General features: G+C 49.0%; 2 protein-coding genes across 10 annotated transcripts in view; one reads left to right on the forward strand and one right to left on the reverse strand.

Annotated features, from left to right (window-relative positions):
* HECTD4 (HECT domain E3 ubiquitin protein ligase 4) overlaps positions 1-1,573 on the forward strand; it is a 71,657-nt gene extending 70,084 nt beyond the window's left edge. For 7 of the 9 annotated variants that reach the window (XM_080628935.1, XM_080628937.1, XM_080628938.1 and 4 more), the window contains one exon: positions 553-704. In XM_080628935.1, the coding sequence (XP_080485061.1) occupies positions 553-689 (137 nt within the window). In that variant the 3' untranslated portion in view covers positions 690-704. Of the gene's footprint in view, positions 1-552; positions 796-1,449 lie in introns of those variants that run through there. The other 2 variants (XR_013957955.1, XR_013957956.1) reach the window with 2 other exon arrangements.
* Positions 711-12,976, reverse strand: TRAFD1 (TRAF-type zinc finger domain containing 1). The gene is made up of 11 exons (XM_080628942.1): positions 12,707-12,976; positions 11,199-11,334; positions 11,072-11,125; positions 9,710-9,983; positions 8,035-8,301; positions 7,404-7,474; positions 7,071-7,286; positions 5,703-5,829; positions 5,272-5,578; positions 4,667-4,739; positions 711-4,510 (listed from the first exon to the last, which is right to left on the reverse strand). The coding sequence occupies exons 1-11, from the start codon at positions 12,754-12,756 to the stop codon at positions 4,439-4,441; spliced, it is 1,647 nt and encodes a 548-aa protein (XP_080485068.1). The 5' UTR covers positions 12,757-12,976; the 3' UTR covers positions 711-4,438.
* Positions 12,977-13,011: the final 35 nt, after the last annotated feature.

The following is a 13,011-nucleotide window of genomic DNA, read 5'->3' on the forward strand; positions in this document are numbered from 1 at the left end:
GAGGGGAGACTGAGATGAGCTCTTAGGCAGAAGCTCTTCCCTGTGAGGGTGCTGAGGCGCTGGCACAGGGTGCCCAGAGAAGCTGTGGCTGCCCCATCCCTGGCAGTGTTCAAGGCCAGGTTGGACACAGGGGCTTGGAGCAAGCTGCTCCAGTGGAAGGGGTCCCTGGGTGAGCTGGAAGAGCTTTAATGTCCCTTCAGTTCAAACCAGTGGGGGATTCTGTGAAAAGAGTGGCAGGTTGTTATGGCTGTAAATAAGGAGAGAACTTGGGTTTAAACCATGTAAGAATACAATTTAAGATTTAATTTAAATTTATTTAAATATTAATGTAAAACATTGCCCTCTGAAGCCACTGAGAGGTGTGACACGGTGTTTGTCTGAGATGCTGTTAAAAGGATTGGGAAGGCCGTTGGCCCGAGGGCAGTGGAGCAGCACAGAAGGTTCAGGAGCCATACGAGAGGCTGGGGTTTGATGTTGCTGTTTCTCACTGTGGGCTCAGGCAGCCGTGGGCAGTGCTGGTGCATCCAACCCCTTCTGGCCCCTTCCCCGCAGGCTCTCCAGACTCGCGGTACATCCGCGTCGAGACGTGCATGTTCATGATCAAGCTCCCGCAGTATTCCTCGCTGGACATCATGCTGGAGAAGCTCCGCTACGCCATCCACTACCGGGAGGATCCCCTCAGCGGCTGAGGGAGCCGGAGGGGCCTGTGGGATGGTTCCAAGGCACCGCCACCGTTGGAAACCCCTCAATTGCCGTACGGATCCGCCTCCTGTAACGCTGAGGGATGAGCTGGAGGTTAATGTCTTTTCTGACCTTTCTGTTCCCGTTGATTCCTGGAGGACATTTTGTATCTGTAGACTTTGTGGTGGACTTGGTGATTTCGCTGCCTTGTTTGTGGAATATCTGTAGGATAGCTCAGTAAAGACCAGTTTGTGTCTGATTTAATTCCGAGAAGCCTTTCCCCACGCACCTTTCTGATTTTGTAACTTAAAAGGAGATCACCCCATTGCCAGCACCACGCAAGCAAGGGGGGGCCGAGACCGGGAGCGCTTGGAGGTGGAGGCTTGTGGATCACTCCCCCCTGGAGCATGTTTTGAGTTCAAAACTGGGAAATCTGGGGTGCTGGGAGGGAATTGAATCGGGAGCGGAGCTGGTGCCGCTCCTGCTGCGGGCAGAGACCGTGCGCAACGTCTGGCGGAAGCTTCTAGAGCAAAGCGTCCTGTGCTCAGGCTGGGTCGCTTCTGCCGTTGCCTTGTCCTTGTATTTAACCAAGCAGCAAGCGCAGGCATCGCTGCCGGGTCAGTGGGGGTTTCAGCTGGACACTGGGATGAGGAGGAGTTGTAACAGAGAACAGTGAAAGGGCTGTGATTGAGTCGGGTTCTTGCCCTCTGTGTTCTTGGCTTCTGCTTGGCTTCGTAACAGAGTAATTTATTGTAATTAAAATGTTAGCAGAGCAAAACGGCTCCTCTCTGTACGGTGCGAGAGGCACGGCCCCAGCACCAGCTCTGTGACTTCATCCTCATCCCGAAGGAAGGACCAGCGCGTGGCGAGGCACCCGGAGCTCAGTTTGTCCTCACAAATGATCTGTCTCTAAGAACAAATCCTCCTGGCACCGTGGCACCAGGAGGAGGATGCAGCGGGGGAAGGCACCGACTCATTCCTTTGGAGATAAAGCTTCTATTTATTATAACGGCAGACTGTGGAGAGAGAACAGTTCCCTTCAGTTAACTCCTGTATGGGGTGCGATACGTTCAGGGGCGGTTTCAAGGCACTGCATAAACCCATTGTGTCGTCCTTCCCCGGTGTATGTTCCCCTGCACAAGGAACAGCGTTGCTGTGGTCAGCACCTGGAACCCAACACAAGCAGGAACCAGGAGCGATGATGGACGTTGCTGGTCGGCTCAGCACCACGTGAGTGAAGCTCAGGATCGTCCCGTCCCTTCCTCCGTGCTCAGCACACGTCAACCACGTGAAGGTCAGCGCTGGTGCGGGTGTCACTGCACCTCCAGGTTGGTGTTACCCATTAAAGACACCGTACACTGATGGGGCTCGTCGGTGGTAACGGGAGTGGAAAAGCTGTATTTATTGTATATTATTGTGAATATTGGGAATGATGCGCGTGTGGTACGTGGAAGATAAAGCGTGAGTAAGGGAGCAAAGCCTGCACGAGTGTGTGTATTCTTGTTGTGAGCGAATGGAACGTGTGCACCACTTGTAGAGGTAGTTGGTGGCGTGCGGAGTCTCCAAACCCCATGGTTAGGAACGCTGTTGTCACCCTCCACTGTGTCCTGCCCCTGCCAAGAACAGGCGCACAGAGGAGGAATATTTACTCTTGATTCTTGTCCATTTCCTGGTAGAAGCATAAATGTAGCTGAGAAATCACTGGGAGTAAGCGCAAACGTGGAGTTTACGAAGTCCAGGGGCAAAGCGAAGCAGAAGGAGCGGCTCGGAGCGGCTTAGTCCCGCGGGGATGCACGTGCCCAGGCCGGTGCTGCCGGGAAGTGTGTGGAATGTTGGTTGGGTTTCTCTCTGAGGGGTGGTTTGTGTTGGGTGTAAATCTCCCATCCCGAGGCTGGACTGCTCAGGGTGGGCGTGCGGGCACGGACCTCGGTGTGTTGGTGCTTCCCACCGTGACTGCTGCCGTGAACAAGGAGCTGCTGCTGCCCGTCTCCGAGCCCGCTGCCTGCCCTCAAGGAGCATCTGTCCCGTTACTTGATCCGTATTTATTACAGTTAATTATTTATGATGACAAATAACAAACTCTTGGTCGACACCGTTTACACCTCGTGGTGTAAATGAAGCTGCTGAGCCAGGACCAACGGCGCCAACGCCACCCTTCATGGACTCCCATTCCTTCAGGAGCAGGGCGCCCGCGCCGGAGCTGAGCTGTGCTGGGGCAGGGTGGCTCCAGGGTTCTCTGCTCCAAGGAAGGAAGCGCTGCAGCGGTTCGACTGTTGCTCAAATGGCCTTTTAATTAAAGCTTTTCTAATCATCATTACTTCCTCGTGCTTTAAATGAACTTGACATTGTCTGTAATAGGCTTGTTTGTCAAAGCAAAGATTGGTTTGTGATGATTATTATTATTTTTTAATATATATTCATTCAGAATGTAAAATTATACTTAAATAATGGCAAAGTGCTGGAGCAGGGGCCTGGTTCTAGCTGGACGCGTGTCCACCTCTGTCCTGCACACGACGTTAACCTGGTCAGTGCTCTTGGCCATGGAGTGTACACTGCATAAAGGTGATTCCTGCCCTCCCTTCGGCTCTCCTGTGTCCTTCTTTGGGGCTGGAGATCATTAAAGATGATTAAAGAAACCCGCCACTGCTAGAGCTGCAGGCTGCCTGCTTTGAAATCCCACTCTTTGGGGTCAAGATGCTGGAACTTGTATTTACTTGAAACAGAAATGGAAATGTCTTGCACCATCGTGCCGGTACGTCTCTTTACCCACCCCACAAGCCCTTCACTGAGCCACAGTGGCTTTCCCCAGAACTGCCACCGGGTTTAAATACCTTTATTCTGCTTTTCTTGTACAAATAAACCCTGAAGTTTGGTGGAGGCATCCACAAAATGACTTTAGTTTAGAAGCAGGATTCCCTCCAACCATTGTCATTCTTTGTGCTGTGGCAACTGCCAAGGCCTCCAGCCCCGCCCTGAAGAGTGATGGGCTCATTAGCCCTGTTCATGCCATCTGTGCTACCTGAGTAATAAGGCTGGTGCCCATGGTCATTATTTAAGACCTCCAGCTTTTCCATTGCCTGTTCCCAAAGCACAAGAGCTGTGAACACTAGCAAGGACCTAACGCAGGTACAAACAGTGCAATGCACGTGGCCACTGTGTCTGGTCACACATGGCTTCAGAACAGATCGCTGCTGCACAGGGTTTGGGGACAGCATTAGATAAAGTTTATTACAAGGAATTTTAAAAGCCTGGACTCTAACAGAGCAGGGGAAAGCATTTGCAAAGACCCCATGGGCTTAGGGCTTGTCCTGTGCCACCCAGAACCCCCTCACTGTGCCCCCTGGGAGCACCCAGGCCGGGCACCTCAGGCAGACACCGTACAGAGCATCAGGGGATGCAGTGAGCCAACCCCTGGGGTTCCACCCCTGACCCTGTGGTGCATTGAGCCAGAGCCTACCCTCAAAAGAACCCAGCTGAGCTCCCAGCCTTGAATGGCAAAAACTCCTTCACAGGGCGGCACAAAGAGGCCCCATGGAAACGTAATGCAGGTGCTGCCCACATTGCTGTCTTGGGATAGGGTCCAGTGCACAGCACAGCAGTAAAAGCCTATAATACACTGTCAAAAATACAGCCATATATATATAAAACACTGCCTATAAAAATTTAAATTCATAGAAAGCCTTCAATGACACGGCAATAGAGGAGGTTACTTGCGCTCGGGGAAGTAAGTAGTAGAAGGTGTAGTAACTGTGTAGAGCTAAACGTGCTTCCCGTGGGTGGTGGGTCTCTGCTCCTCTGCCTGTCCACGTGCTGGGCTCCGAGCTTTGGCCTTGAGGAAAGGGGAGAAAACAAAGTAAAAATGAGGTTATCAAAGAGCACTTGGTCAGAAGCAGTTGAAGGAACCCTCAATGAAAGGGCTAAATGGTCCTGCTGCAGCCACCATGAGGGTAACAGCCAGGCCCTGCCCTCCCAGCCCCAGCCTTACCTTGGTGTTCCTGCACCTGAGGCTGCCTGGACACTCCCATGCCCCAGGGCTCCTTCCTCCTCCATTGCTGGTCCTGTGGAGGGTGAACAGGGACACATTCAGAGGCAGGAAAGCCTACCCCCAGCTTTAGGGCCCTCAATGCAGGCAGACACAGGTCCCTCCCAGCAGGGAGCCTCTGGAAGCCCTTCATGCTTCTGCACCCTGACTGCAGCAACAGAACCAGATCCTATGCAAAGAAGCAAAAGTGAGAGCACGGCAACAGACAGATGATGAAGCATTATCCTATGTGTTCTCCTAGTGACCAATTTCTCCATTCATGTTTTGATATAAAAGCCTGAGTTTGCTGTTTGAAACTTGTCTAGACAAGCCACAGCCCAATTAAACTGAGTGAAACCCTTTCAGTCACAGGCAAATAAACAGGAAGGAATTCAGATTTACGCTGTGGGGAAGTGAGGCCGAGGACAGGAGTGGGTTCGTCACTGTCAGCTGCAGCTCAGAGCACACCAGACCTAAGGGTGTGTATACCCCTACTTCTGACAGAGCAAAGCTTGCTCCTCCAGCACCACTGACCCCTTAGGGCAGGCCTGAAACTGGAAAGGTGGTACCTTGGCTGGGTTGGTGAAGCTCTGATGGTGCTGGATGTGAAGCCTTCTGAATGGCAGCTCTGAGCAGGTCTCACACGTGGTGTTATCCCACCCACAGGCTCGCCTGTGTCTCTGTTCCTCGGCCTCCCCTCATTGCCAAACGCCTTCCTGGGCTTCCCTCTGGAGGCAGGAGCATCTCCAGCTCTCATGGAAGAGGTCGGGGGTGCGTTCCTGGCGTGTGCCGTGCTACTCCGGGATGCGGTCCCTCGTGCAGGACAGCTCAGCTCCTGCTGCCCAAAGCTGCCTGTGCTCCAAGCAGAAACATCTCCTGGGAGGGCAAAATACAGCACTGAATAGGAACAGTAAATGCAGCAAGAGACATTGAGCCTGGGACATGCGGTGCTCCTGCAGACATAAAGGAGAGCACGTCTAAGCCTCTGTTCTGCCCTCACCTTGAGGCCGGGCCCGTCTCCGAGCCAGCTCTGCTGATCCTCTTCTGTCTCTGCTGGCCCGTGGAGATGGTGGCTGCCAAGATGGAAAGCTGGTGGCAGGGCTGGCTGGGCGCAGGTCACAGTGGTGCTGGAGCAGAACACACATTTGAGTGTTTAAATGATAGCTCCAAGGACTAAAAGCAAGTGAAAAGTGCTTTCTGAGTCATGCTGCCCACACAACTTCCCCTGTTGGCTGCACTTGTTGTAAAGTCACAATTGAAATACACTGAGGAACAACAAAATGAGACTCAGGGGACAGAGCAAAAACAGGAACTAGAAAGGAAAACCCATCTGGTACCTTCATCAGGTACCGGAAATCACTGTGTGGAATGTAAAACTTTAAAGATGGGGTGTCCTTTATGTGGTCTGCAAGCAAACCCTATTGCTGCAACTCGGCTCCAGTCACTAAGAGTTAACAAGCACCAGAAGCTGGTAGAGAAAGCAGCTTTTGCATATCCAAAGTGGTGAGAGAGGTGAGGGTAAAAAAGAGCCTTCCAAGAGCCAACTGCAATAGGGAGTGGATTTTAAATAAGCTTCATCAGATCTCATTCCTATTAGTAGTGATTTTACTATTCCCTAGGAGAGGAAAGGCCCAGAACAAGCAAACCCAACAGCTTCACTAGTTGCTAGTTAGGACTGTAAGAATGTGAGAGATGTGTTTGCATCACTTGGCTGGAACAGGAGCAAATCCCAGAGGACTGACTCTTCCCTGCACAACCCAGATCTGCTCTTCAGGTCTACAGCAGCATTGAAACACCAAACAGTCTCCTCGGTACCTGCCCCGTGTTCTGGGGCAGCAGTAACAGCTTCAGCAGTGCCAGGGGCTGGTGTTCTTTCCACATGGAAAGTACCAGACAATGAGGAACTGGAATACTCTGCACCACCCATCACTTTCTCAACCCACCGCTTCTCCCTCCGGCCGAGCCTCCACTATGTTCACACCTTACCCACCCTCTCTCTTCACATCTACCCTCCTAGATTTGCAGTCTGTACTCTCTACTTCCTTCCCTCACCTACACAGGTTACACACTTGTGCTCCTCTCGCACCTGAGCTGATTCACACATCCTGGTTTCAAACATCACTTTTATGTTCAAATCAAACATTTATATTGTGCAATTTCAGGGCCTTTTGCTTAGTTGTGAGCTTTCCGAACAGTAGTTACTTTTCAGTGAGAGCCTCAGCATAGCCCAACATTCTACCTGGGACCCAAGAGGCTTTGTTTCAGAAGATCTGACACGGGGCATAGTTACATGCCACAACAAGGACTTGGCATAGTCCTTGAACAACTGGATGTGACACAACAGATCAAGCTCTGGTTAGTTTAGTACCTGATGATGGAAGAGTGTCTCCTCTTCCAGTTGGATGCCACAAAATTCACAGGGAATAATAATGTCTTCCTCTGCCTGGACAGCTTGGGGCTGGGATGAAGAGAGAGATCCAAAGCCTTTGGACCCACCAGCACGCAGACCATCGTATTCCCATGGATTTGGAGAAGAACTTCTTTTACTGAACGAGGCAAAGGCACTTGCTGGGTTACAACCTGTCTGTATGCAAGGAACATGGGAAGATTAGCCCTCCTGCTGAGCACAGGTTGACTTGAAAAGCCACACTCTGCAAAGACCAAATTGCTGTCAACCCCTAGATCCAAGAAAGTACCAAACCTGGTGAAGAATCAGGTCCTCAGCAGGGTAGAGCTCCTCACAAAACTCACACGGCAACATGATGACCTCATCTGCAAAGTAAGTAACAGTTACACCCTCAACCATGGAGCAGTCTGATGCAGCTGGACTGACTTACCCTCAAAATCCCTAAGCAGCAGGCCCCTGCTCTGCACCAGGGCAGCAACAGAAGCAAACATTATGGAAACAGTCACTCTGGTCCCACTTGCTGAATTCCACATGAGCAAATTCACATCACTCAGAGTGAGAACAATGTTTTGGGGACAAAGATGTATCAAATAGTCTTGTAAAAAAGCCTATTACTGCCTTTAATAAACCCTTTAGTACCACTTCTCCTTTCAACACAAGCTGGAACTTCAGGCCTCCCCCAGGTCCTCCCTTCATGTTTATCACCTACTCAGTTGTTATGAAGTTCCCATCACATACCAAGGTCAGAGATTCACTACAGCTTTGATTTCTTCCTCCCCTGCTGTCTTGCTTTAGAGGGACTCTCAAAGAGGCTAATTTTGCATTTTAAAATACCTCGATAGTCTCTGACATTCCCAATCCAGGAATCCTCTCTTTCCTTCTCCCTCCCCTCAAACTTTAAGGAAACAATGATGTTTACACTTACTTTTACCGAGGTTTGGCATGCTAGAAGGCATGAAAGAGTCACAGAAGGTATCCAACTCGTCTCTTTCATTACGACAGGCAGATGACACAGACTCTTTGGTGTAGCAGGTTTCCCAGAAGTCACTGGGAATTTCAGCAGCAGTGTTCTTGTGCTGATGATCCTCATTCTGGAGGCTGAGAGCCAACGCGTAGTCTAAGTCAGGGCTCCACTCCTCATCAAGTGCAGAATGAGCACTTTCACTTCTCCCCAACTGCTCCAGTTCATTCTCTTCAAAAGACAAGTATAAATTTGAGAGAACATTAAGCCAGCAACAAGCAGTACCCTCCTGGACACCAGAACAGCTCAACCAGGAGGGTTTCACATGGACACACTCAGAGTTCAGCACTCAAAGCCTGTATCAAATTCAGGAGGAAGGTGGTGAAGTCAGCCTACTCTTGTTTGTAACTAGTCAAAAGGAGAAACAGAAGGAAGTCATTCCTCTTACTCCAAAAGCTTGAACTTGAGCTTCTTGGGAGCTTTACAAAGTCACTGAGGAACCTTCTGGGAGCTACACTGTGAACAAGGTCCACCTCACAGCCTGTAGTCTCATCCCTTTTATGAGGCTGAAACACTTTTTTCAGTATCTCAAGGAGAAAACAAATTCCTTTTACTGATACTACACGTGACAACAGTGGGCATTAAACATGTCCAGAAGAAAACCATTACATGGTTTCTGGTAGGAAAGCCCCACTGAAAAGAAAGCCAGGCTCAAGGTTCAGCCCATGATGCCTAAAGACACGCTCAGTGCTCCTCACCCATGCTGGCCTATTTCAAGTCTCTCTGGTATTTCATTTGTACTGATTATGTGAGAATTTTAAATATAGCTCCCACATGCATAAAAATACCCCTTGTGAACACTCTTTAGACCTACAGGCTACAGCTCTCCAGATTATTCAGCTTCATTATTTAAGCCCAGAAGTTATTCCTACAAGCTGAGCAAAGACTGTAAGTTAGGATTCTGCAGTGTGAAACCCTCCACATAGCCCACAGCAGAACATGAATTCAGCTCCTGGAAAAGCTGGGTCTGAAGTGTGATGTGATCCCTTGCATGTGGAGGTAAGAGATTAGGGGCTTAGGAAAGGGCAGAGGCATTGATAATCATCTCAGTGATGGCCAAACAGGATGTTCCTGCTGAAATGTGCTGTACTACACATGGGAACCCACGTCCGGCTCTTACCTACCCTTAACTGAAGGAAAGAGCAGTGCAGCTGCTGAACAAAAATGGACAGAATTTGCAGTGAGCAAACAACTCCAATTTCATTGTTAAGCTAGACACTTAGAGACAAAAGAACAGGCAGTGAACTGGGCTTTCACTCCAGGTACCTCATAGTCCTCCATCCAGCTGGCTTACACCTTTGTAGATCTATTCCACAGCAGAACAGCCCCACAGTGCCTCTGGAGCTTCCATGATTCAATATTCTCACAGAAAGCAATTCCAAGACCTTACACTTGGATCAAGTGGCAAATGTCACATTAGAAGCCAGTTACTGCCCTTCTCTCCACCTTACCTCCTTTTTGCTTTCTTTTTACTGCTGAAATATTTCTTCTGCTAATGTCTCCAAGGGTTTTATCTCCTACACAGCTGCTATAAATGAGCTTTTCTGGGGCATTCTCCACACAGGCCCAATGTAGTTACCTGATCTGAGTTGCCTTCTGACGTCTCGAAGGGCACACAAAACTACATCCTCATCCTCAAAGCGAGCCACTGCTCTGCTTCCTCTCACTTGCTTCACCTCTTGCCCACAGACTCGAGGATGCTCTTGGAGATCCTTCACCATGATGTTACGACCGCATCCTGCACACAGCTCAGTCCTGGCCCCACAGTAAACTTCATGGTCCAGCAGCTCCTTGAACGTAAGCTGTATGTTACAGTACTGGCAGAGGGCAGGACGCAGAGGGCACGCTGATGCCTGGGAATAGAACAGAGGGATTATTTTTCACCTATGGAAGGCTGAGGCAGAGGTGAAAGGAGCTTCTCAGTTTGCTTAGGAGCTGACTGCTCCATTGTTTCTTCAGCCAGCCTCAAAGCTACACTGAAGAACAGCCTGGAATAAGATAGGACGTGAAAAATAGAAGAAAAATGTGTTGTGTAACCTGTGCAGTCATAAAGGTGCCAACTGAAGCACTCCCAATACTCAGATGGGTTTTTTTAACCTGTATTGCTTAGACAGCAGATTCACATTGTGCTTTTTGAAGTTACAGTCCTGAACTTGTTACAGATACAGACTTGAAATCCAGTATTAATCACATTTCATTGAGCACTGCTAAAAACATGTCAGTGCCTGTTCTGCTAAGGAAGAGATCTACAGCTCATTTGCTACTCAACAAGAATTGCTGGCCTATGTTCTTTACCCTACTGAGTGACAAGTAAGTGCTAAGTTGCCCTTCAAAAGGGGTTAAACATGGATTAAATACATGTCATAATTGCAGATGCTGCAATAATGCATCATCATTTGCTTTACAAACAAAACTAAAAGCACTACACACAAACAGGCAGGATAAACTGCTTGCAGGGTTTAAACTGAACTAATCTTAAAGAAAATCCTTTTCTCCTCACAGGATTACCTGTGACAGCAGCCAGCAGGATTCAGAAACTCAGAAATCCCACTGTGTCCTAGTCTAGTTCATTTTACAGGCTATTTTACAAGCCTGCTTGGATATTATGAGTTATTAAAACTCCCATAATGAGTGCACCAGAGTCAGAACTGTGTGATGTTAAAGGAATAGAAAAAGTCAAGTTGATCATGTTCTGTACTTCTGAATTAGCATTTTTCATCTCGATCACTAATAAAGACAAAATCACCAATTAGCACAGGTACCCCTTTGACAGGAAGACTTGAGCAGGTTCCACCACTTTAAGGCAGTTTCCAGTCACCTTCTGTCAGAGAGTTTGAATTTAGAAAGCACAGGTCAATAAAATGTCTTGGCTCTAGAATCAGAGCTTGGAAACACCATAGAGTACCCCCTCCAAGTGTCTAATAATATAAAGTCCACCAACCTCATGATCCTTCAGGAGACTGTTTTCCATCTTCATCCTACACTTGCAGGTAACCTACAATAAACAGACCTCGTTAGATTAATTGCCACAGAAGTCAGCAACGTTAGAGGAGACATTTGTTTCTCACCTGCACGTGCTCAGACTCAATGTGGTTCTTCATTTCAGACTTTGGGATGGATTCGCTGCAGTAGCAGCATACTTCAATATTTCTGCTACAGTGGATTTCATGGATGATGAAATTAACAGCAGGGATGTCCTTTTTGCTGTGAGAGAGTCACAGAGGTCACTTTGCAGAAAATACACTGATAATAATTATCCCAAGCAGTTTTTCATAAGAATGATAAAATCCTAAGAAAGCTTTCTATGAATTCATAGTTTAGAGAAGTGGGTAACTAAAAAGAAAGGCAAGCCCAGCCAGGCCTCAGTGTTCCTTTATAGCGGGATATTAGCATTAAAAAGTCACAACTTTCACACTGCATTAAGATAAAATCAAAGTGGATTCATTTCCTTATGTGAAAGGCAATTTTTGAATCATAAACAAGCTATCACCAGGTTTAAGTTCATGAACTAATCTGAGAAGATAAAAGTTTCTTCCTGAAATAACTTGGCTGTGAGAGGTTGAACAGAGTTCGGCTTAGAGAATATAAATATCAGACCCTGTCAGGCCAGATCTGCTCAGTGAAGGAGCAGTAACTGAATTTACTCCATGGCCAAAGTTTCCCAACTCATTTCTAAGACACATATTTTCCTATCTTGAGGAGGATGCAAGGCTTACAAACACAAAGGGTCCAAAAATAACTGAGGCACTGGGAGCTTTGTCCTTATTCCTGCCTCAAGCAGGGAGCATCATTTCCAGATGGACCTATCATCCATCCTCTCCTCCCAAGAAATCAGCCTTCAAAACACCACCATGAACTTTATAACCTATTTCTCAGTGCCTCCCATATCACAAAGGAAGGTCATTACAAGCCTTCTGTAACGAACAAACGTTCAGTTTTCTCCCTTGTCAGATCCCAAGCAGCCAATGCCCTGGCAAAGCAACAAAGTCCAACAGCAGTGGCTCAACTGCACAAAGTCGCTGCTTGCAAACCAACTCCCCTGATGTTGCAAGAAACTTGTTTGGATTCTGGTATCTCTGAGAAAAAAATAAGTGAATTTCTGTAGCTGCTTCTATTCCAGGTGCACTCCCCAGGTTTCATCGTTACCAGTGACTGTATTACTGACATCGGAGCTGCTGCGAAGAGAACTGTTATCAAAGAGAAACAAGGCCACAGCGATACGTTCCTACTGACTCTATTTTCACATCTGCTTCTGAGCCGTGTAGCTCCTAAAGGAAAACTTGGACTCGTGGAGGTCACGTTCATCAAATTCACATCTTTATTCCTATCCGAACGCTTTGGTTTGGATCCTTTGGTTTCTGCTCAGTCGCCTGTTAACCCACAAACTTCAATAAAGGTTGGAAAAATTATAATGCAAGGTAAAGCCCGGACCCCAAACGTTTCTAGAGGATAATACGTTCATAATTAGCCCGCACGTTCCAGTGTTTCATAGCGTTTGGAGGGAACGCACCGCCGATCCCGCCCGAAGGAAGGTGCCGGCACGGAGCCGCCCCCAGCGCTCAGTTTCATTTCTTACCAGTTCTCACAGAGCCGCGTTTCCGCCTCGGTAACCGCCGCGATGGCCATTTTGTGCCCCGGGGCCGCAGGGCAGGGCCCCCCTTCCCTCAGTCCCTCACCGCGGGCAGGGCGCTCCCAGAGCCGGGGCCGCGGCTCCCTCCCCTCAGGCGAGGAGCGGGCTGGGGCCCCCCTACCCTGGGCACGGCGGGGCGGGACTGGAACACGCACAACCGGACCGGCTCCGCTCCCTTCCCGCAGCTCCCCGGGCTCCGGACACCGGGCCCGGCCCCGCCCCGTGCTTCCTACCGGCCCCTTCACCCCCGC

Source organism: Psittacula echo (assembly GCF_963264785.1).
Source record: "Psittacula echo genome assembly, chromosome: 13".
Lineage (NCBI taxonomy): Eukaryota > Metazoa > Chordata > Aves > Psittaciformes > Psittacidae > Psittacula > Psittacula echo.